Raw genomic sequence first — 21,099 nt, forward strand, 5'->3', positions numbered from 1 at the left:
CCCTCGGAGTTCCGCAAGTTTCAACGAAAGCATCAGAGCCCCCACGAGGCTTTGCGTGTCTCTGCGGGTCAAGTGTGCCACGCCGTGACACTGAAGCTCTCTATGTGACATACAGTACTGGCAGACAGATCCCGCACACCTCGGCATAGCGACGAGCCCATAACTGACGCCCACCCTTTAGAAACAATGAAGTGGGCACCCGAGCCTCTGCCTCCCTGATGTCCCGTATCTCTGCCAGTCGATTTAAACACAATCCTCGAGGCTGCCTTGCCCCTGATGAGGCGATGTCACTCTGCCCTGTGGCGCCGATCGTTTCATTCGTTAGCTCTTCGTCGATAATCACTCGGCTGAGCGCGTGGACGGGACTACGAAAATCAAATCGGACCGATCCTGAGCAGAGGCCAATCAGCGCGCAGCTCGGGGCCGCTCTGTCCAATCCGGGTCGAGGGCGTCACGCAGAGGCGGTCCCTCCTTCGCCCCGCAGCAGCTCAGTCGGCGGTCGGTACACTTCGAGGCGGCTGATGGCTCTGCTCGTTCCGGACCGACGCTGCGCCCTCTCCATGCAGCCCAGAGAGGCCGAGTTTTCCACGGACGGGCTACCCAAAGCCTTCCTGCAGAGCATGCGGACCCTCTTCGATATTCTGGATGACCGGCGGAGGGGCTACGTGCACATCTCCGAGATCGAGAGCCGATGGCAGGGCACCGACACCCGCGAGCTGCCCCGGGGGGTTCTCGAGTGCCTACGGAGGGTCGCCCCGGCACACGGCTGCCTGTCGTTCGAGAGGTTCGTCGCCGGCCTGCGCTCTTCGCTCCTGCACCCCGAGAATGGGCGCAGCGGAGCGGCGTGCACGGCCAACAGAAGTCGAGTCCCGGGGCTCGCCCGGACAAAGCACCCGAGCGAGACGGAGGAGCCCGCCGATTCTAGGAAGACGGGGCTGCGCTGCAGCAGCGGATACGAAAAGACGGGCCGCGCCACGGGGGGTCGCGTTCGGTCCATCGAGTCGCTGGCTTTGGAGTCCGGTGAGTGAACTTTGACCCCGAGTCGCTAAACTGCTTAGGTGTTAAGAGGCATTAGCGTTAGTGAGAGTGGCAGCGGCGCAGATGGCCATTTGGATGGCGAGTTCTCAATCAAAGGAGCGGCTTTACCTTTTATAGCGCCTTGTATCACGACGAGGCCAACCCCTGAGGACGAGTCGGGCAGTGTTGGGGTGTCACTCTACCCGTTTGGTGGCCTCCCAACGCTAATGTGTGCGGGGTGGCCAGAGGTGAGAAGCCACATGAGTTGTCAAGTAGATCAGTTTTATATAGCGCCTTAGTGGATGACAGCTGTTGGCACTGGTCGGGGCAGAGGATTGGGCACACACTGTAATGTCTGTAACAGCTTTGATGACTCCTGTCCCTTTTACTGATGCACTCCATTAGAGATGGTGAAGTTTTTCTCCTTCCGTTTCAGCAGCATGGTGCCCGTGTGATGGGGTATGGGAGGGTTTCGTTTGATTTGGGACCTGCTTGTCTCTCCATTTATTTATTTTGTTTATGTGGTTTGTTATTCTGCTGAGCTCCATGCTGTTATGTGCCTCCCCTGTTATGCTTTAGAAGGGTGGCACCTCTGAGCTGGTACCCCATCTTGAAGTTGCCCGCTGCCACCACTCTTCGGATTGTCACGGCCACCTTACCTTTTGGTTTCTTTGGGGTGTCTGCCTGCCCTGCCGTGCCCTACCCTACCAGGTCACACGCTGATCCTTTGAGCCGTACTCGGGTCTTGCTTGCTAAGATGCCACTCAAGATGCGATTACACATTCCAGTGCTGGCATTTCTCCCCGTTAATCCCACAATCTGGATGAGATTTCAGCAGTTCCCGTCGGGTTTGCCGGGTTAAAGAAGTTGCCTGTTGTCTGGCAGGCTCAAGGTTACGGAGCAGGCATGGCACACGTGCGCCTGGTGACCGTCCTCTCATCTCCTGTCATTCGATGTCCCCAGTTACCGGGTGACGAGCCACAGCCTTATTAATGAGTGCAATGAGTGGCAGGCTTGTGAAATCCTCTGATGAGCTGGATGGCGCTCCGGGCAAATTGACCCGCGTTAGGAGAAGCTGGGGGGCTGCGCTTGTCCTCCTGCCACTGTTTTGGATGGGGGTTTGCTGATGTTTATCAACTTTCTGTCATTTGGACTCACTACAGCCTTGGCATCACACTGGGCGCTCACGAGACGCTCATTTGACCCGATGAAGCCTGTTGATGAGCGGGCACTCAAATGGCCTTGGTCAGGCTGCTGTTGGCCCGGAGTGGCGTCCCTCATTTTGTGTCTGAGTTGTTCTCTGTCTTTATTGAGCCCCCTTGTCGAGGTCCGCGGTTTTCTCAGCCCTCATTTTTTTAATGTGTGGCTCTCCGGTGAAAATGAATGCAAACAAGAAAGGGAACTTAAGTAAAAAAAAAAAAAAAAAAAAAGTCAAAAATCTGGGTGGCACTGCCCGCTCTTCACATGTGGCAGTCCTGAGGTCTTCGCTGGTGGTTTGCAGTCTGAACGCTGCTCTTCAATGTTTAGGGGGTCTTTCTTTTTTTGTACAAATTGTCTTTGTGAAGCACCTTTCAATTACAGCTGCTTTGAAAAGGCGCTATATGTGACGAGGGACGAGTTTCTAGAGCCCCCTCAGTCTTTGTCATCCTAGTGGTCTTGATTAGCCGCTCTTTGACTGTCTGGAGGTGGAGTGGTCCCCTCGATCTCGATGACAATGGGCCGCCATGAGCCTCACCCTCTGTATTGTCAGGCATCGCCGGGCCACCCGCCTCAAAATGGCCACTATGGAGACCGCTACACCGAGCCGTAACCTTAATAGTGACGGACCACCGTGAACCTCAGTCTCAGTATTGAGCCTCCACTCTCAAAGGTGATGGCTGCCATGGGTCTCGATCTCAATATTGTTAGGCCAGAGACCTTAATGTCGACAGGCCACCATGAGCCTCGATCCCCAAGGTGATGGACTCTGATGAGTCTCGGCCACTATGGTGACAGCTGCTCTGAGCCTTGACCTTAATAATGAGAGACCACCAAGTGGCTTGTTTTCAGTATTGACAGGCCACTGTGGACCTCAGCCTTAGTCTCGATGGTGACGAGCCCCTCCACGTCTTGATCTTAATGTTGACAGACCACCACGAGCCTCAGTCTCAGAGGTGATGAACTCTTATGGCCACTTTGGAGACAGCTGCTCCGAGCCTTAACCTTAATGTTGACGGACCACCGTAAACCTCAGTCTCAGTATTGACAGGCTGCCCTGAGCCTCGGCCTCAAAGGTGATGGGCCACCATGAGTGTTGTCCTCAATTTTGTTGAGCAGTCAGCCATGAGCCTCAAATCTTAAAGGTGATGGCTGCCATGGGTCTCGATCTCAATATTGTTAGGCCAGAGACCTTAATGTCGACAGGCCACCATGAGCCTCGGTCCCCAAGGTGATGGACTCTAATGAGTCTCAGCCGCTATGGTGACAGCTGCTCTGAGCCTTAACCTTAATAATGAGAGACCACCAAGTGGCTTGTTTTCAGTATTGACAGGCCACTCTGGACCTGAGTCTTAGTCTCGATGGTGACGAGCTGCTCAGAGTCTCGACCTCAATGGCTGATGCTGTCCCAGAATCCAGAAACGCACGTACAGTAAGCAGCGTTCAAGTCTGCAGCAGACAGAAGAATGTCCAGGTGGCCATTCGTGGGGGGGGGCGTGGCTACAGCTGAGCCTTGAAAGGCTCCGCCCCCCCAGGCTCAGGAAACAGGAATGGAAACCCACCACACGTTAGAAAAGCGAGAAGAACAAAAGCCAGAAAGTGGAGCTCGCGTGTTGCTTGTCTGTTATTCACCCAGTGATGCCCCCCAGCATGAACCTTGGGTGGGCTCCATAAACATCTTCTTCATCCTGTATATTAGTGCATCGCTGCCTTTTCTTGACAAGGTCCGTCATTTTAAGTGATGGTCTTTTTCTGGAATGTTCCCTCGCTGAGCGTCTCCCTCCATGAGGTCCTGTGGCTGCCGCCTGTCGTTTCTTTCCTCTTCTCATGTCTGCTGCACTCGAGCGCCACGTGTAGGAAAGAAATTGAAATGCGCAGCCCTGCCATGCAGCTGTGGCGTGGTTGCCCCTCGACAGACCTTCGTCTTCCTGTTTTAGACGAAGAGCAGCCATCCAGGTGAGTATTGTTCAGCTCTGGCAGCTTTCTGAAGTTTTGTCCTCCTGAGGACCCCCAGTGTTTCGTGAGCCGTTGGAAGTTCAGGACCCCTGACGTTCGCTGCCGACGTTTCTCTCTCTGTTTTCTTTCTCCTTCGTTTGTCTCCACCTAAACATCATAAAGCCGCCTTATTGTTCTGTTATTTAGCTGGATATCCACAGCGTGAAGACTGCAGCTGTGCTCTGGTCAGGTGGTCCTGGGGGACCCCCGTGCTGCCAATTCTCCAATCTGTGTGTCAGGCTTCTAAGAAGGTCATAAATATTTGTGTTTGTTGCTACAGCTGTAATGCTTGCGCCTCCTTTTTAATGTCCCACGTCCTGTTGGGTTTGCGCCCCTCATTGTATCCAAATGCAGACTCCAGTGCAGGTGACAGTCGGTGCTCAGATGTGACACCACATGTCCCCTCCTCAGACGTGTGTCACAGGTGAGCAGACAGGCCAGTGTGGCCCTGAAGTGACTGCTCCCCATTAGCATGCAGTACCAGCGGCCTTTGGGCACAATTAAGATGAAAAAGTGACTAAAAAATGGAAAAGGACAACTAGAAGTCGAGCAGGGTGGCAAAATGCCAATTGAAAGGGCGGGCACACTGAACAATGAGGTTTAATTAAAAGTAAGAGGGACTCCCAAGTCGTGAAAATGGCCAGAATGAAAACCACAGGACTGGACCTGAGGACCAGCCGTCTAATCGGCCTGCGCTGACCAATGGCCAGCCCTGAGCTCCAAAGAGGGTGACATGTGGCCTATGGATCGTCACCTGCAAGTCACAATTTCACTGCACTTCTGTTATTATTACTACAACTTATTATTCTTTAGTTGATAAGGTGACTTGAATCATTTGGCACACAGCTGGTTCTGTTTCTGTTGTTTTATAAATTGAATATCTGGTGGGTGGCGTGACCTGCTGAGGGTCACACAGCATCCGTAGCAGGATGTGAAGTCCAAATCCTTAACCACTACGCCACACTGCCTGTGTGCACAGAACAGGAGGGACCTTTACATCTTTAATATACTGTAGTGCCTTTCACATCTGTCTCTACTGTGTAGTGCCTTTCACATATTTATAAAAAGCAATAAGATGTCTGGTGTCTGTGCCCTTCTCCAGCCATAATGTCATCAAGTGTCCACAACAGGGCTGGAATGTCCAATGAAGAAAGACCTGCAACAAGAAGCACAAAGAAAGAGAAAGGGCTGTAAGGGCTGGCATAGCCACTCAGGTGAGCCTCCTACGTGCACAACTTTCCATTTTTGCATGAAGCCCCTTGGAATAAAAGGGGGTTTCATTGTGTTAGTATATGACATAAACTGGCTGTGCCACCCATCTAAATAATCAGCGTAGACCTTGGGGCTAAAATGTGCGGGGCACCGTGCAATGCAGATGTCCCTGTTCTATGACATTTGGTATGGGATTTGTAAAGTTAGTGTTTTAATGTTTGTGATGTGCCATCTTTTGGAATGGCAAATGCAATGCTCATGTCTCTGTTATCTGCCATGTGGTATGGAATTCATAAAACCAGTGTTAATGTTTGTGATGCGCCATCTGTTGGAATGGAAAATGCAATGCTTTTATTACAACAACTGTTTGTGATGTTCCATCTGTTAGAATGCAACATGCACTACATTTTATGGCTAGAAATGTTTATGATGCACCATCTGTTGGAATGGAAAATGCAATGCATTTTATTACTACAAATGTTTGTGATGTGCTATCTGTTGGAAAGAAAAATGTAATGCATATGTCTATGTTATCTGTCATTTAGTATGGAATTCATAAAAGCTGTGTTAATATTTGTTATGTGCCATCTGTTGGAATGGAAAATGCAATGCTTTTATTACAACAAGTGTTTGTGATGTGGCATTTGTTGGAATGGAAAATGCAATGTTCATGTCTCTGTTATCTGCCATTTGGTATGGAATTCATAAAACCAGTGTTAATGTTTGATGTGCCATCTGCTGGAATGGAAAATGCAATGCTTTTATTACAACTGTTTGTGCCATCTGTTGGAATGCAACATGCATTACATTTTATTGCTAGAAATATTTGATGCACCATCTGTTGGAATGGAAAATGCAATGCATATGTCTCTGCTATCTGTCATTTAGTATGGAATTCATAAAAGCAGTGTTAATATTTGTGATGCGCCATCTGTTGGAATGCACTCCAATGCCCGGTCAGCTCCTTGGTAGCCTATCATGGTTGTCCAGGCCAACTCCCAGTTGGGAGGGACAAGCCCCTGCAGCCCTTCACAGATTCTATAATATGTTTTAGATGAGCATTTTTGGCACACTTTCATGCTTTTTATTTATTATTTCATCTTTGTTTCTCTGTTTTTTGGTTGTAGTTTTAAGGTGTTTTTTATAAGTGGGAATTTTGTGTGGCATAGACAGTTTAGTAGTTAAGTCCTGAAGAAAGGGGGCAACTGCCCTCCAGAAAGGCGATGGCTCCTTTCTGAACTGCATGTGGAGGAGGCTGAGCGGTGGACGTGCCCTTTGTCCGTGTGTCCGTCTGTCTGCCGTTCTGTCTGTGCGCGTGAATGTAAATGGGGGTCCCTCTTCTAATAATCACGGGGTCTCCTCGTTCTCCGGGTGGCCCGTGTGTTTTTGCCATTGCTGGGCTGGGCGTCCGTTTTTCTTTTATTTGCGCTTTCCTCACTTGTTGCCTGCACAGTCGCCGTGTAAAAGTCGACTCCACGGACGGTGCCTCCATCCCGGTTCGGTGTGGACTTCGTGCCGTTTGTGCCGTTCATTACTGAGTCCACGTGGTTTCCTTAAAAAAAAAAAAAAACCAAACAAACAAAAACCGACGTGTAGAATATGAAATAAATGAAAGGAATAAAACACATAGAATGTGAGATAAATACATAAAATAAAACGGATATTTATTTACTGCATATATCTATTTTAATTCTTATATAGAATATGGAAACAATAAATAAGAATTAAATAGTTGTATAAAATGTGAAGTAACTGAATTAGAATTAAATAGATATTTAGAACATGAAATAAATAAATAAATAAATAAATAATAGAGAGAGAGACTATGGACTAAATAACTTCATAAGATGAACGGAACAAAGAGTTCAGTAAATCAAGCGGCGTGTAAATTGAAGGCGTCTGCATTTCCCGGTGCTGCCCCCTGCTGGCCGCTCAGCTCTGCCCTTTATCCGCCTTGCTGCAGTGCACATGTGGAGCTCCCTCTGGTGGTCAGATTGAATGTCCTCAACCTCTTCTTTAATCCCACAGCAGTCTCCGGCTCATGTGTGCCCCCCCCCCCCCCCCCCCCCCCCCCACAGTTGTGGGTTGTGCCACCTCAGGTGGACTCTTTGGGGTCTCCCCGGCCCTCCCGTGTTGTTTCTGCCACCACAAGGCGTTTGTAGGGGTTCTGACATGTGGCCCAGGACCCAAACACACTACTCTGTCTGACGAGTGGCAGTTCTTTCTGCCCCCCTGAGTCTTCTGTGTCCTCGTGGGCAGGTGTCCAGGCAGCGTGGGTGTTGGTCCTGTCCGCCCCCAGGCCCACTGCCCACTGTTGTCTTTTGCAGCAGTTGTGGAGGCTCATCTTGTGACCACAGACACAGCAGATTACTGACCATGAGAGCCCCTCCTTGGGCTGAGGTTTGGTTTCCACTGAATGTTTCTTTTTTTTTTTTTTTTTCCTCTCTTCCCCCCACCAGGTCCCCCTGGAGCTGCCCCAATGCCGCGGTCCCAAAGCGAGGTGTCCACAGGACTTGGGGATTCCCGGAGACACGGCAGAGGGCGGGACGAGCAGCGGCGACACACCATCAGCAATGGCGTGGACTACAGCCTGGTAAGTGGGGGTCTTCTCCCCTGTGGCCTCACAGCCCGACTAGCCCCGCCCACCTTCCTTTTTTCCCAGACTTTGACAGTGTTTGGCTCCGCCTCTCCTCTGTGCTTCTACTCCTCTGCCCTCCTCTGATTGGCCCCCCTGAGCCCACCCCCCCTCCTCCTCCTCCCGTTCTCGGGCTATGGGGCTGACAGATGGGAGGCAGACAGTCTGGCGGGTGCCATCGCCATGGTAGCCAGTCGAGGCCGGGCATGGGGCGTGCCAGCAGCGGAGCAGCGGGCTGGCTGGATGGCAGTGTTTACAGCCTACACCACTGTGTTCATCCCTCTGAGCAGCAGTCTGTACAGCGTGAAGGCCCTGCACTACTTTTTGTGGGTAAGATCTTGATGGGGGGAGGGTTGGGGGGGTTTGGGGCACAGTAGGGGCCTGCCAGCTTTGTCCTGGCATCTCCTGGTACAGCTTGTCTGTCAGCCGTGGAGTCCACTAGTGTGACGGGCCTACAAGACAGAGAATCCCTCCATTGTGCCACTCAAAAGTTGGCATTTAGTAGCCCTCCTGCCCCATGACTGAGCTGGGCATGATGTGGTAGCGCCCAGCTGGTACTCTTTGGGTTGGAGACAAGGGTAGTAGTAAGACGTGGCCAGCGTCCCTGTCTTTGACAGTCGCTGCTGTGCTCCATGTTCCAGAGTGAAGCCCCCATCCCCGACTTGAGCCTCCGCAGATTAACTGGCCGCTCATTTGTGACTGGTCAGCGGTGCCAATGAATGGCGAGCCTGTAAGGCTGCCCTCTCGGTGACCCCCAGCTGCTTATCCATCATTGTACTTGGGAATTCATCAGGAGCCACAGCGCTGTGGAGCTCTGCTGCCTGGCACAAAGACCTGCTCAGGATCACCAGTGTATGCCACCTGCTCCATTGTGCAGCTTTTATAGATGCCAAGTTAAGAGGAGAGGACATATGCCAGGCATTGTGCCCCTTTTGTCCTCGGATATGCTGACTGTGCAGGGAGTGAACTTCTGACTGGTAATCTGGCAGTGCTGACCCCTATGTGGCATGGAGGCGCCTGCTCACCCGTCCTTGTCTGTTTGCTGCAGCTGAAGCGGATGAAGGAGCTCGAGCAGGAGAAGGACTCGCTGCTGCAGGGCGTCGAGGTGGTGGAGCGTGCCCGCGACTGGTACCACCAGCAGATCCAAGCGGTGCAAGAGCGGCAGAAGCTCGTGGGCCAGGATTCCGGTGGCACAGTGAGTATCAGCTTCCCCTGGCCTGCAAGAGGGTGTTGCCTGAAAGCTGGCATCTGCCCCTAGAGGATTAGTTGACAGCTGCAGTCCTGAGAATGGGCATTCCTTTGGGGTTGCCAGTCTTATGATAGAAGGAGTTTAAACTGGCATTCTAGAGTGGCTCGTTTGGGTGGGTGCCACCTAGGGAGGGTCAGTGACTGGCATGTTACTTTCCTTCACTGGTCCTGTTTCGATGTTTCAGGATTTGTTCTCGGAGGCCTGCCAGGGCCGTCTAAACCAGCTGCTGCCCAAGCTCCAGGAAGTCAACCGATGCATCAATGAGCTGCTCTCGTCTTCGGGCAAGGTCAGTGGGTGTTTTGTTCAGATTGTCCAGCGGGCATCTCAAACCTACAGTAGTCTAAACCCAGTGTGCCCCTTCAGCTGCCACAGAGAGGCTGGGCACCAGTTTGTGCCAACTTGTGACTCTGACCGCCATCTGTCTGCTGTCTTCACAGCCATTCACGACATCTGCAGTGCCAAACCCGCCACAGTCCACCGTCGGCCTGGCAAACTCCCAGCAGGCCGTTCACATGCTTAAGGAACAGAACCGTCTTCTCACCAAGGTATGCCAGTCATATAGCGCCTTTTGTGTCCTGTGAACCCTGGGAGTTTCGGCGTTCCACTAAGCTACCCTACTGCCAGGTAGAGATAGGATGCCATTTGTGCCACCTTCAAGACAGCCGGGCACCTGCACCTTCTGTGAGGAGGCTGGTGTTTTGTTTTGGGTTCGCTCTGACAGAACACCCTGTGGTTTATATTGTCAGGGTGGCAGCAGAATGAAGGTGCCAGCCTGTAAAACACTACAAGCCTCTCACAAAAATGATGTTGGGTCCTAATTTATGTAGCACCTTTCATACCAAATGCCATCCCGCTGTCCTTTATAGTACCCGTACAAAAGCAATATAAAGCCCCCCAAGGGGTCTCAGTGACTCCTCACCTTGTCTGGACCTTGGCTCATTCCCTGGCATGGATGTGCCCTTTGTGGAGCAGACATGTTTATCCTGTGTCACGTTTTTGTGGGTTTGCTTCATTGGTTGAGAAACGCACTGCCAGGCAGGCAGGTGACACTAAGGTGACAGTTGTGCCCCCTTGCCAGAGAGATAACTGCATTGTTCCCTAGAAATTAAATGGCAGCCCCGCCAGATGTAGCAGGTGTGGTGTTTGAAGCGACTGCCTGCTGATGCCACCCAGCTAATGTGTTTTCCTTTGGTGCCCCTGCAGTTTGTCCCCCCACCCCGGTGACATTTTGTCTCATCCACAGGAAGTGACCGATAAAAGTGAGCGCATCACTCAGCTGGAGCAGGAGAAGTCGGCCCTCATCAAGCAGCTGTTTGAGGCCCGCGCCAGGAGTAACCCTGAGACCAGCGCCATGGACTCCACGTTCATCTGAGCCGCTGCCCCCACGGGCCGGACTCGCACTCCTTCACGTCTACCTGGGGGGCTAGCGGCCGGTTGGACATTTAATGCCAATTCAGCCTGAAAATGAGAGGTCAGTGCATTAGGAGGAATTCAGTCCATCGGATGAGCGCTGGAATCCGACTTGAACCCTCAGCCAGGCGGCCCCCTGACGTTTTGCTCTTCCTGCTGCTCCACGTTCTGAACTGGCCTCTTGTGCCCTCTGGTGGTCAATGACGGTACAGCTTTAAACTTTCTCCCCCACTGCCGGCAGATGCAGTGACTTTGGGCGGGTGAGGCGCGCTGGTAGGCCCGCCATACTTGAATTGTCACTTTTTAGAAGGCCGAGGCCCACCCTGGCACAGGGAACGGGGGCGTCGTGATGGCACTGGATTGCTGGGTGCTGCCTGTGGGCATTGCGCCCTATCTGTGCCAGTGTCAGGGCGGGTGCTTGGTCTCCTCATTTCACTCCTGTTTCAGCTTCTCCTGCCACGGACGACTGGCGTGGGGGTGGTTAGGGGGTCTTGGGTGTGTTTCTCTAGATTTTTAACCGTATTTCTTTTGTATATAATAATAAAAATGTACAGACTTGGCTTGCTGTCCCTGATGGTGTGACACGATGAGATCGGACATCTTCTGCAGGTAACACGTTTCCCGTTGCTTTGTGTTTAAAGGCAGGTGCCCTCATCCAGTTTTTCCATTGTACCTTTAAAAATTAAAGAGCCCATGCCAGCTGAATTGGGTTGTGGCAGATACCAGGTCTGGACAGGGCACACTGAACCACTGCCTGCTGTAAAGCCCAGAGTCCCTAACTGTGTGAGTTGATGGCTTGAAGCATGGCACCCGCGTGGGCATGGAGAGACCACCTATAAAGTGTAAACCTGGGCCTTGTGGGCACCTACCAGTATCATACAGGTATGAAGAGCCCTGCTGGGGCCACAATGTTTAATGGCTCTGCTGGCACTGCCATTCTCAAGTGCTGGCAAATATAAGGCTGAAGTGCCCTGTGACCCTAGCAGGAGAATATCAATGACCTGGGCACATGTCAGCGTGTCATCTGGCAGGTCACTGACTCCATGTGAGTTCTGCTGCTGTTTTCTCTGCCCAGGGTGATGTGTGTGGCACCTGTGGGTCACTTTAATGATATCTGATTCTCTGACCCCTTGAGTAAGTCTTCAGATATTCTGGGCTGGCCTTATATAGCACCTTTTGTAGATTGGGCTTCTTCCATATTTCAGTGGGGGTGAACTGCCCATTCCCACGTCCTCTCATATCTAAGCCATTGTTACAGCTTTATATGCACCTCCACGTGAGGGTCCCTGCGGGCAGCTCTGTCGGAGAGCGCACTCATCTGATGGGGATTGATGCCATTTTCTGCCCACGTCGGATGTAGGAAATGCAAGAACTTGCTTCAGGATTTGGTGGGGTGTTACTTCATTTAGTAAAAGTAAAATGAGAAATCTGGGATGACCCCCCTCTCCCTCCCACACACCCTCTCCTTGTTCCACTCACAAATGAATATGGCGGGGAGGGGTTTTTAAAATCAGTCAGAGCCCATTACTCAGTTTAAAAGGCTGGAGGGGCGGGGCTAATGGTTTGAGTGGCAGCAGACTGGGCGGTTCTAAACCTTTGAACAGCAATAGGCTGGGCGAGGCTAAATCAATGTGTGATCGCTAGCTGGGCGGGGCCAACAGTTTGAGTGACACTAGATGTTTGACCTGCAAGAGCCTTGGTGAGGTGAGAGGAATGTGTGGCTGCAGCCTGGGCGGGGCTAACTGTTTGAGTGGCAGCAAGGAGGAGGCTGGGCGGGGTGAGATGAGGAGTGTGTGGCAACTGGATGGGTGGGGGAGGTGTATGAGCCGCAATAGCCTGGGCGGGGCTAACTGTTTGAGTGGCAGCAGGGTGGTGGAGAGCGCATCCTGTAGAAAGAGGAAGAAGACTTTGTAGGAAACCAATAAACTGGCATCTGGTGCAGCTGTTATTACCTGTCTGTATGGCACATCATGTCAGTGATGACCAAGGGGGTAACGGTGATAGATACCAGCAGTGTTCAGGCTGGGACTGGCATAAGCCAGCCAGTTTAATTAACCTGTAATAATGGGAAAGTGAAATCGTTGGCCCCGTTAGACCCTCGAGTCCAGTGCTGCTGTGTTTGTCCATTAATAAGATGAACCTGCGGCGGTGCTAACGAGTGGACTACAACTCCCAGAAGTCAGCAGGGGCCAACGGGAGGTGACACCGCTCGGTGCGCACAGCAGATTGAGTTGACATTCGCCGGTTGTGTCACATAAAGTGGCTTTTCCGTGTGTGTCGTGTCGTTTATTTAGGATTCTCCATATCTGCGTTGCCAGAGTTCAGTCTTTGACCAACGAGACTCACACCGGGTAAAAGTGACAAAGTGTGCTAAGCAAGTCCTCTCCGATCCTTCAGACAATCCAAACTGCACATGGTGGGCTTCCCAGTGTGCCCACTTTGAACGTTTTAAGGGCGTGCCCATCAGGTGACGAGGTGGATGTGTCCTGGAGCCGTCATGGCTAAATGCAGCCACTAGATGGAGACTCGTCTCTGGAGGTTTTCTTTGTGGCTGGATGGGTGGCACTGATGGCTCTGCAAGAGAAGAGTGGATGGATGGACTTTGATAGAACAAGACGAGCCCGAGGAGAATATTCAGGTGGATTTAAATATGAGTGAGCTTTAAAAACTCTTAATAGCGGCTTTAATGAGAGATCAGCAGCTTTGTCGAGGGCAGGGTGGCACTGAGACCGAGCTTATGACTGGCCAGCCCATCACACTCATCCTGAGCAGCACATCTGCAGGGTCACAGGGGCAGCGCCAGTTCTGCTGTTTCGGATGACTCGGTGGTTGGGGGGGGGGGGCAGTGGGGTCAGCATTTTTTTTTAACAACACAGACCTACGAGCACTCGGACTCAAAACGACGATTGTTTTATATATCTTTGCATACTAATGAAATGCGATGATGATGATGATGAGGGTAACCCTCAAACTGTAGCACAGAAGACGCAGACAATGGCAGAATAAAAGTAAACGACGACAAAGGAGATAAACTGGCCGCCCCCAGACGTATCGCCAAAGGCTGATTGACTTCCACTAATGATCCTCTCCTAATGGCCGTGCGCTGATTGGATAATTACATGGCGTTATTTGCATGTGTGAGGTAAATGGGCATTGTGGGCAAAGACTGCAATTTAAAGATAATCTTTAAACTTGAATTTCGTAATTATGGTAAGTTTATCAATTTAATTTAGTAATTTAAATGACATGCATGTTTATGTAAATTTAAATTAGAACAGTACCGTCGCCTGGGAATGACGATAAACTGCATCCGACACTGCACGTCGTCCTCCAACTTGCAGGATTATCTTGGGGTTTGATGGCAGGGTTGGCACTCCAGCCACCATAAAAAAAAAAAACTTCACGTAGCTCCGAATTGGCAGACAGGACCCCTTTCTGCTCTCCACTGCTTACAATTATGAATTGGATGGGGAAAGCCCTCGGTTGGGGGTCTCATGCCAATGGGGTCATGCCTGGTGTGATGCTGAGGTGTCGCCCGCTGCGTGGCAGCACTCAGGTCCCAATTTGAGGCGCATGGAATGTCTTGTGTCTCGGGCATGATGACCACCTTCCTCTGCTGTAGGAGGAGCTGCGTAAACTCAGTGGTGTGCAGACCTGGCATTGGCCAGATCTTTGTAGGTGGGCAACCCCTTTTATTGGTCTGGTGGCTCTGATGGCTATCATGCTCGACGAGTAGCTGTTGCTGTGGCAGATCGGCTCCTTCAGATGGTGTCTGATGTCCCTCCTGTCAATGAGTCTATCATGAGACTCGCGTTACGGCACTCTCTGGGGGTCTTGTCTGTTGTCTCACTGTCTGCTCCGACTGCAGTGGGTGATGTCTCATTTTATTCACATCTTCGCTCGGTGGTTGAAGGGTGCCTGCGAGGTGACACTTGTTCCCATTCTGGACAGAGTGCCAGTCCATTGGCTGATCCTCTCATGTACACATCCATAGAAATGCACAGTCTGGGGGGCTTTAGAGACCAGTATGGTGCCATGTAAAAGTATTAACCAGGTGTGCTGTACAATAGCAGACCCCCCAAAGGTCATGTGAAAAAACAATTTCCCCTCAGGGATTAATACCATGTACCCCCCAAAAAAAATGTGCCCCTTCCCGATTTGTTTTGCCGCTCTGAATTCTTGGTAGCGAATGTTTTCAGGTCTTCAGCTAAAATGCAAAACTCCAAACTGACAGGATGAGTGGGCTGGCATTCCCACTCCGCAAGAAGAACAATGGTGGGTTATGACGCACATGGTGGGCGTCATTGTGGCAAACAATGGCACGACCTGCTATTGACTGAAGGGGGTCATTACTTTTTCACACCATGCTAATTGCTGTTGGGTAATTGTGCTCGTTCAATAAATGAGTTCAGAATAAAATGTCAAAATTGTTGGGGGTACGGGGGCAACTCGTTCATGCAGGTGCCCTGCAGCTAATTTGAGATTTTGGCTGAAGTGCTGAAAACAGTGGAAATCCAGAAGGGGCAGAAACCTTCTAGTGGTGGTCCCGGGGTGACCTCCTGGTATATCTGACTCCTGTGCCCAGGTGTGGGGGTGGGAGGATCGGGGCCATTGACACTGCAGGACCCTAAGGTTCACCCTGAAGGGCAAGGTGACCCGTTGTTGACCCTACTATTGGAGATCCTTAGCCTGAAACTGCCCACCTGCCCCACCCTCATGGCCTTCTACACATCACACCTGGTGATGGGGGTCTGTTGTCAGCCTGCAGCCCCCATCCTGTAGTTCTCATCTGATACCCTGCTTCACCCTTCAATGACACCCCAAGACTGGGTAGCAGCCATGGACACTGTGAGTGGGGAGGGTCTTTAAAGTCACAGGGCTTAGGGGGCAACTTCAGAAACACAGCAAGAGAGACAGGAATGGGAAGTCAAACTGAGGCAAACACATCACAACAGAGACGAGAGCTTCATGGCCAGATAGGAGGATTGGACTGACAGTCCACCTGACTACGGCCCACCTGACTACAGACCCACATTGTATGGAAAAACTCATCAGGAACTTCAAAGACTTTGCTGGTCAGCCATCTTATCAGAAGATCTCGACCAGACATTGTCCTCCTCTTTTAGCCTGGAGAGCTCTATTCATTTGTTACACCTCAGATGTCTCCCTTAAAGGTTTCCCAATGCCATGTCTGTCCTGGGGGTCTCTATAAACACAGGGGACTCCAGTCGCTGGATGACATCTGAAGAAGGGGTGTGAGTCGCCTCACATTGTAGTCTTTCTAGTTAGCCAATCAAAGGGCTCGTTTTGCTTGACTTCTCACTACTGAAGTCAGTCAGCCAGTCATTATCCAACCCGCTATATGGGTCACTGAGATGCCCGTTTGACCTTATGGTTCACCCCACAGTTCCAAACCTGGTGGTGGTCACCCCTTACTGACCTGAAGTCCCCAACATTCCTAACACTGTTTTACCTTCTAATGAAGTGCCTCAACTTCTGAGTCCAGAGCACCTTAGGGGGTCTCAGCTAAATTAATGAAGTCGTCTTAGTAGTAGGGTGCTGTACCGTGTCAGCCATTATGGATGTAGTGAGAAGTCAAGCAGAACGAGCCCTTTGATTAGCCAACTAGAATATTTACAATGTGAGGTGACTCAGACCCCTTCTTCAGATCTCATCCAGCGACTGGAGTCCCCTGTGTTTATAGAGACCCCCAGGACAGACACGGCATTGGGAAACCATTAAGGGAGACATCTGAGGTGTAACAAATGAATAGAGCTCTCCGGGCTAAGAGAGGAGGACAACGTCTGGTCGAGATCTTCTGATAAGATGGCTGACCAGCAAAGTCTTTGAAGTTCCTGATGAGTTTTTCCATACAATGTGGGTCTGTAGTCAGGTGGTCTGTCAGTCAGGTGGTCTGTCAGTCCAACCCTCCTATCTGGCCATGAAGCTCTCGTCTCTGTTGTGATGTGTTCAGCGTTAGCCTCGGTTTGACTTCCCATTCCTGTCTCTCTTGCTGTGTTTCTGAAGTTGCCCCCTAAGCCCTGTGACTTTAAAGACCCCCCTCACAGTGTCCATGGCTGCTACGGGATCATCTGTGATGCCAGGCTTGATGTGGCACCTGTGGAAGTTTATTCTCTGGTGGCGTGTTTGTCCAGTGTCTCCCACACAGAGTGCAGTGTCAGGACATTTCATACAGAGAGTTAGGGGGACCCCCTTAGATGATCTGCAGGCAGATGACCCCTTTATGTGATGTTCTAGTCGGCAGTATGGTGTAACTACATGGTGTGTGTTATAAATTTGAGCGCTTGTCTTTGCTGTTAGCAGGGAGTTGTGCCATCTTCTGTTGGTTCACTTAGGGAGCTTCAGACTTTTAGTTCTGGTGGTCATCTGTGTGCCAGGAGGGGTTTCTCTGGAAATCCATCTCTCCGCGTGTCATCATTGTGTAGCATTGGTTGAAGTTCTTTTATAAAGTGCTTCAAGATGTGGGTTACCGGTGACAATGACGGGGATGCTCTTCTTGTCGTCTTTGTTTTTATGTTCCAGAAGGTGGTCTCTGGCTATGGCAGCAGCTCTTCTTATTCGAGGGTCTGTTGTTTTGGGGGTATAACCTTGTCTGATGAGATTGTGTCTCCGTTTATCCCGGCTTGTCAGGTCTGAGCAGATACGGTCGTATCATGTTGCTCGGCTGAAGATAATGGAGCGCCTTATACAGTTGGGGTGGAAGCTGTCACTCTTCAGGGAGGTCCGTCTGCCTGGCGGTTTGTGAAAAACAGAAGTTGACGAAGGTGTCGTCTTTCAGTTGGACGGTGCGGTCGAGGAAGCCGACTTCTGGTTTTGAGTAATTCAGCTTCAGCTTTCTGTTGGGGTGGAAAGAATTCAATTCATTATGGAAATGGAGGAGGTCCTCCTCACTGGAAGTCCAGAATATGAAGATGTCATCTACGGAGCGGAGGTACAGCGTTGGCTTTAAGACGCACGGTGACAGGAAATCTTCCTCCAGTTTTGCCATAAAGAGGTTTGCATGGTGAGGTGTGAACTGACAGCCCACCACAGTCTCCATTTGTTGCACGTAGAGGTTGTCTCCAAATGACAATAAATTGTGTGGCCGAATGAATTTTATCTTTCATATAACAGACTCCGAGGGTAAGTCACGTTGTCTGAGGTACGTATCACAGGAGAATATGCCATCATCATATGGGGGGGGGGGGGGGTGTTTATATAAAGGGCCTTAACATTCATGGCGGCCAGTGAGGTTCCTTCAGGTAAAGTGCCTATAGCAGTGGTGTCCTGGATGGAGCTGGTGGGATTGCAGGTGAAGGGTCTAAGGATGAGCTCCACCAAACCTGCAGCAACTAAACGTCTGAAGCTCCCTCAGAAGATGGCACAACTCCCTTCCTACAGCAAAGACGAGTGCTCACATTGCTAACACACACCATGTAGTTACACCACACTGCCGACTAGAACATCACAGATCATCTAAGGGGGGTCCCCCTAACTTTCTGTATGAAATGTCCTGACACTGCACTCTGTGTGGGAGACACTGGACAAACACTCTGCCGGAGAATGAACTTCCACAGGTGCCACATGACGCCTGGCATCACAGATGATCCTACAGCAGCCATGGACAGTGAGGGGGGGGGGGGTCTTTAAAGTCACAGGGCTTAGGGGGCAACTTCAGAAACACAGCAAGAGAGACAGGAATGGGAAGTCAAACTGAGGCGAACGCTGAACACATCACAACAGAGACGAGAGCTTCATGGCCAAATAGGAGGATAGGACTGACAGACCACCTGACTGACAGACCACCTGACTACAGACCCACATTGTATGGAAAAACTCATCAGGAACTTCAAAGACTTTGCTGGTCAGCCATCTTATCAGAAGATCTCGACCAGACGTTGTCCTCCTCTCTTAGCCCGGAGAGCTCTATTCATTTGTTACAGCTCAGATGTCTCCCTTAAAGGTTTCCCAATGCCATGTCTGTCCTGGGGGTCTCTATAAACACAGGGGACTCCAGTCGCTGGATGAGATCTGAAGAAGGGGTCTGAGTCGCCTCACATTGTAATCTTTCTAGTTAGCCAATCAAAGGGCTCGTTTTGCTTGACTTCTCACTACTGAAGTCTGTCAGTCAGCCAGTCATTATCCAACCCGCTATATGGGTCACATGGGTCTGCTGGAGCCAATCCCAGCCAACACAGGGCACAAGGCAGGAAACAAACCCCGGACAGGGCGCCAGTCCACCACATACTATTGAAGTCATCTTAGATATTTAAGCCTCAATGCAATTACAAGAAAAGAAGATTCAACGAATTTCCCATAAAACACAAAACCCCTGTGACTGTAATGACAGGCCGATGACAACAATGTCACCCGGTGTAGAGGAGCTGACCGACCAGCGGTCTCCGACCTTCACTTCCACTCGGCGAATGGGGGCAAACTCAGAAGGCAGGCTTCTGACCTGCACAGGCCCAGCAAAGCAGGAGGACAGCACAGAAATGGGAGAGGGGAACCCTGAAAGGCCGTGGCCCCCAACAACGTGGGCAGAGTGAGATGGAAAGACTCGTTTAGGAAGAAGAACACAAGGAGCTGGATGAGCGAGAGAAGGCCCCTCAGTTCACTGAGCTCCTTTGTTTGTATTCACAAGGGTTCAAAGATGTGGGAGGTCTTTAATTATCCAAAGGGTTGTACAAGCAATTAGGAACAAATTCTTCTCCTTCCTTCCCTTCTCTCCGTCCACCTCCCTGCAGTGACTGTTGCGTTCCATCTTCCTGACCCTGACTCAGCTGGAGGGGGTCTGGACGACCCCCCTTTTATGTCGGACCTGAGAGTTCTTCCGGTGTCAGGGTTGATCCCAATGGAAGCACTTCCGGTTCAAAGAAACAAAAAAACAGGATTCATGAATCCACACAGCTCCCCCTGGTGGCACCCATGGAACTGAACAGGGCTGACTCCCAGCACTACAACTCCCATCATGCCCTGCAGGTGTCCACACGGTTCCCAAGGCATCTAGCAGAGGGATTGGGAATGAACATAATTCTGAAACAGGAGCCTTCCCACACTGCTCCTTTGTTTTGTCCTCTCGTCTGGGCAAGGATCCCATACCTATCCAAGACAGGATGCCAGTCCATCAGTAGGGCATTCGTTGAAAATGAGTTTCTTCCTTGGTAAAGCCAACTCACAGGCTGATGTTATGTGGGCAGAGCTGGCAGGTGTCACTACACGACCTTCCATTCCAGCTTCCCTTCTCAGCAAGGGTCCCCCTTTTCTACCAGGTGGGATGCTGCATAAATAGGGGCGGAGTTGTGGCTCTGAGGTTAGGGATCTGCACTGGCAATCAGAAGGTTGCCGGTTCGAATCCTGTAAATGCCAATAGGGACTCTGCTCTGTTGGGCCCCTCAGCAAGGCCCTTAACCTGCAATTGCTGAGTGGTTTGAGTAGTGAGAAAAGCACTATATAAATGCAAAGAATTATTATTATTATTACTTGGCACTTAGAATACCTGAGTAACAGTATGCTGGCACGAGATGCACAAGTGGCATTTCTACTTAGCACATGCGTGCCCTAAATGACTCCGATCTCCATGGATTAGTTTATATTCCAAGACTCCAGTGTTCAGCTAACATGACACACACACGGAGCCCCCCGATTACCACGGGACATTTCCCATACTGGAGGCAGCCCTGCTCAAACATTTCTTGCCAGATTCATTCAGCGCTGGCACTGGTGGTGTCTGGTTTTATTGCCCTACACAAGGATGGCAGCACAAAGTAGGCTCTTTGGGAGACCGCAGTGGGGTCTGTCTGCAGTGGGGTGGCAGTGAATGCCAAAGCACTGCCATGTTTACCATTTTGTGAATTTCACATTTGGCACTGTGGGCAGGAGGAGGTGCCCGCCTGAGGACTCATACCATTCCACACCCATTCCTCTTTTTGGCTCGACGCTCCTCTTCTGGTCTTCCTGTGCGGTTGGGATGATAACGGCTAGCAGCTTCTGTGGCTTGAGGGAGATGGCACATGAAAAGGTGATGGGCAGCAGATACCCCATTAAATGCCTATCCTTTGTTCTTTTGGCTGCAGTTTTTCCACACCAGCTGGCACCCGCCCTTCAGAGTGGGCCAGTTGTGACTTTAAGGGTCACGAGTACAGCGACGTCCCTCCAGTGTTCAGCCAACATGGCACACACACGGAGCCCCCCGATTACCACGGGACATTTCCCATACTGGAGGCAGCCCTGCTCAAACATTTCTTGCCAGATTCATTCAGCGCTGGCACTGGTGGTGTCTGGTTTTATTGCCCTACACAAGGATGGCAGCACAAAGTAGGCTCTTTGGGAGACTGCAGTGGGGTCTGTCTGCAGTGGGGCGGCAGTGAATGCCAAAGCACTG

The 21,099-nt window shown here is 51.0% G+C and overlaps 1 protein-coding gene across 1 annotated transcript; it reads left to right on the top strand.

Moving 5' to 3' along the window:
• The first annotated feature begins 415 nt into the window (after positions 1-415).
• Positions 416-11,288, top strand: sapcd2 (suppressor APC domain containing 2). The gene is made up of 6 exons (XM_028808774.2): positions 416-1,020; positions 7,881-8,014; positions 9,105-9,251; positions 9,490-9,591; positions 9,743-9,850; positions 10,549-11,288. Exons 1-6 carry the CDS (start codon positions 522-524, stop codon positions 10,675-10,677), a joined length of 1,119 nt encoding a protein of 372 aa, XP_028664607.1. The 5' UTR covers positions 416-521; the 3' UTR covers positions 10,678-11,288.
• Positions 11,289-21,099: the final 9,811 nt, after the last annotated feature.

This window comes from Erpetoichthys calabaricus, chromosome 9 (assembly GCF_900747795.2).
Source record: "Erpetoichthys calabaricus chromosome 9, fErpCal1.3, whole genome shotgun sequence".
In the NCBI taxonomy this organism is placed as follows: Eukaryota; Metazoa; Chordata; class Cladistia; order Polypteriformes; family Polypteridae; genus Erpetoichthys; species Erpetoichthys calabaricus.

Bases quoted from the DNA above. Each gene is read 5' to 3' on its own strand.
- sapcd2 (XM_028808774.2), top strand. From the start codon at position 522: ATGGCTCTGCTCGTTCCGGACCGACGCTGCGCCCTCTCCATGCAGCCC. The intron at 1,021-7,880 runs GTGAGTGAACTT...TCCCCCCACCAG, and splicing joins GTCGCTGGCTTTGGAGTCCG to GTCCCCCTGGAGCTGCCCCA. The intron at 8,015-9,104 runs GTAAGTGGGGGT...TGTTTGCTGCAG, and splicing joins ATGGCGTGGACTACAGCCTG to CTGAAGCGGATGAAGGAGCT.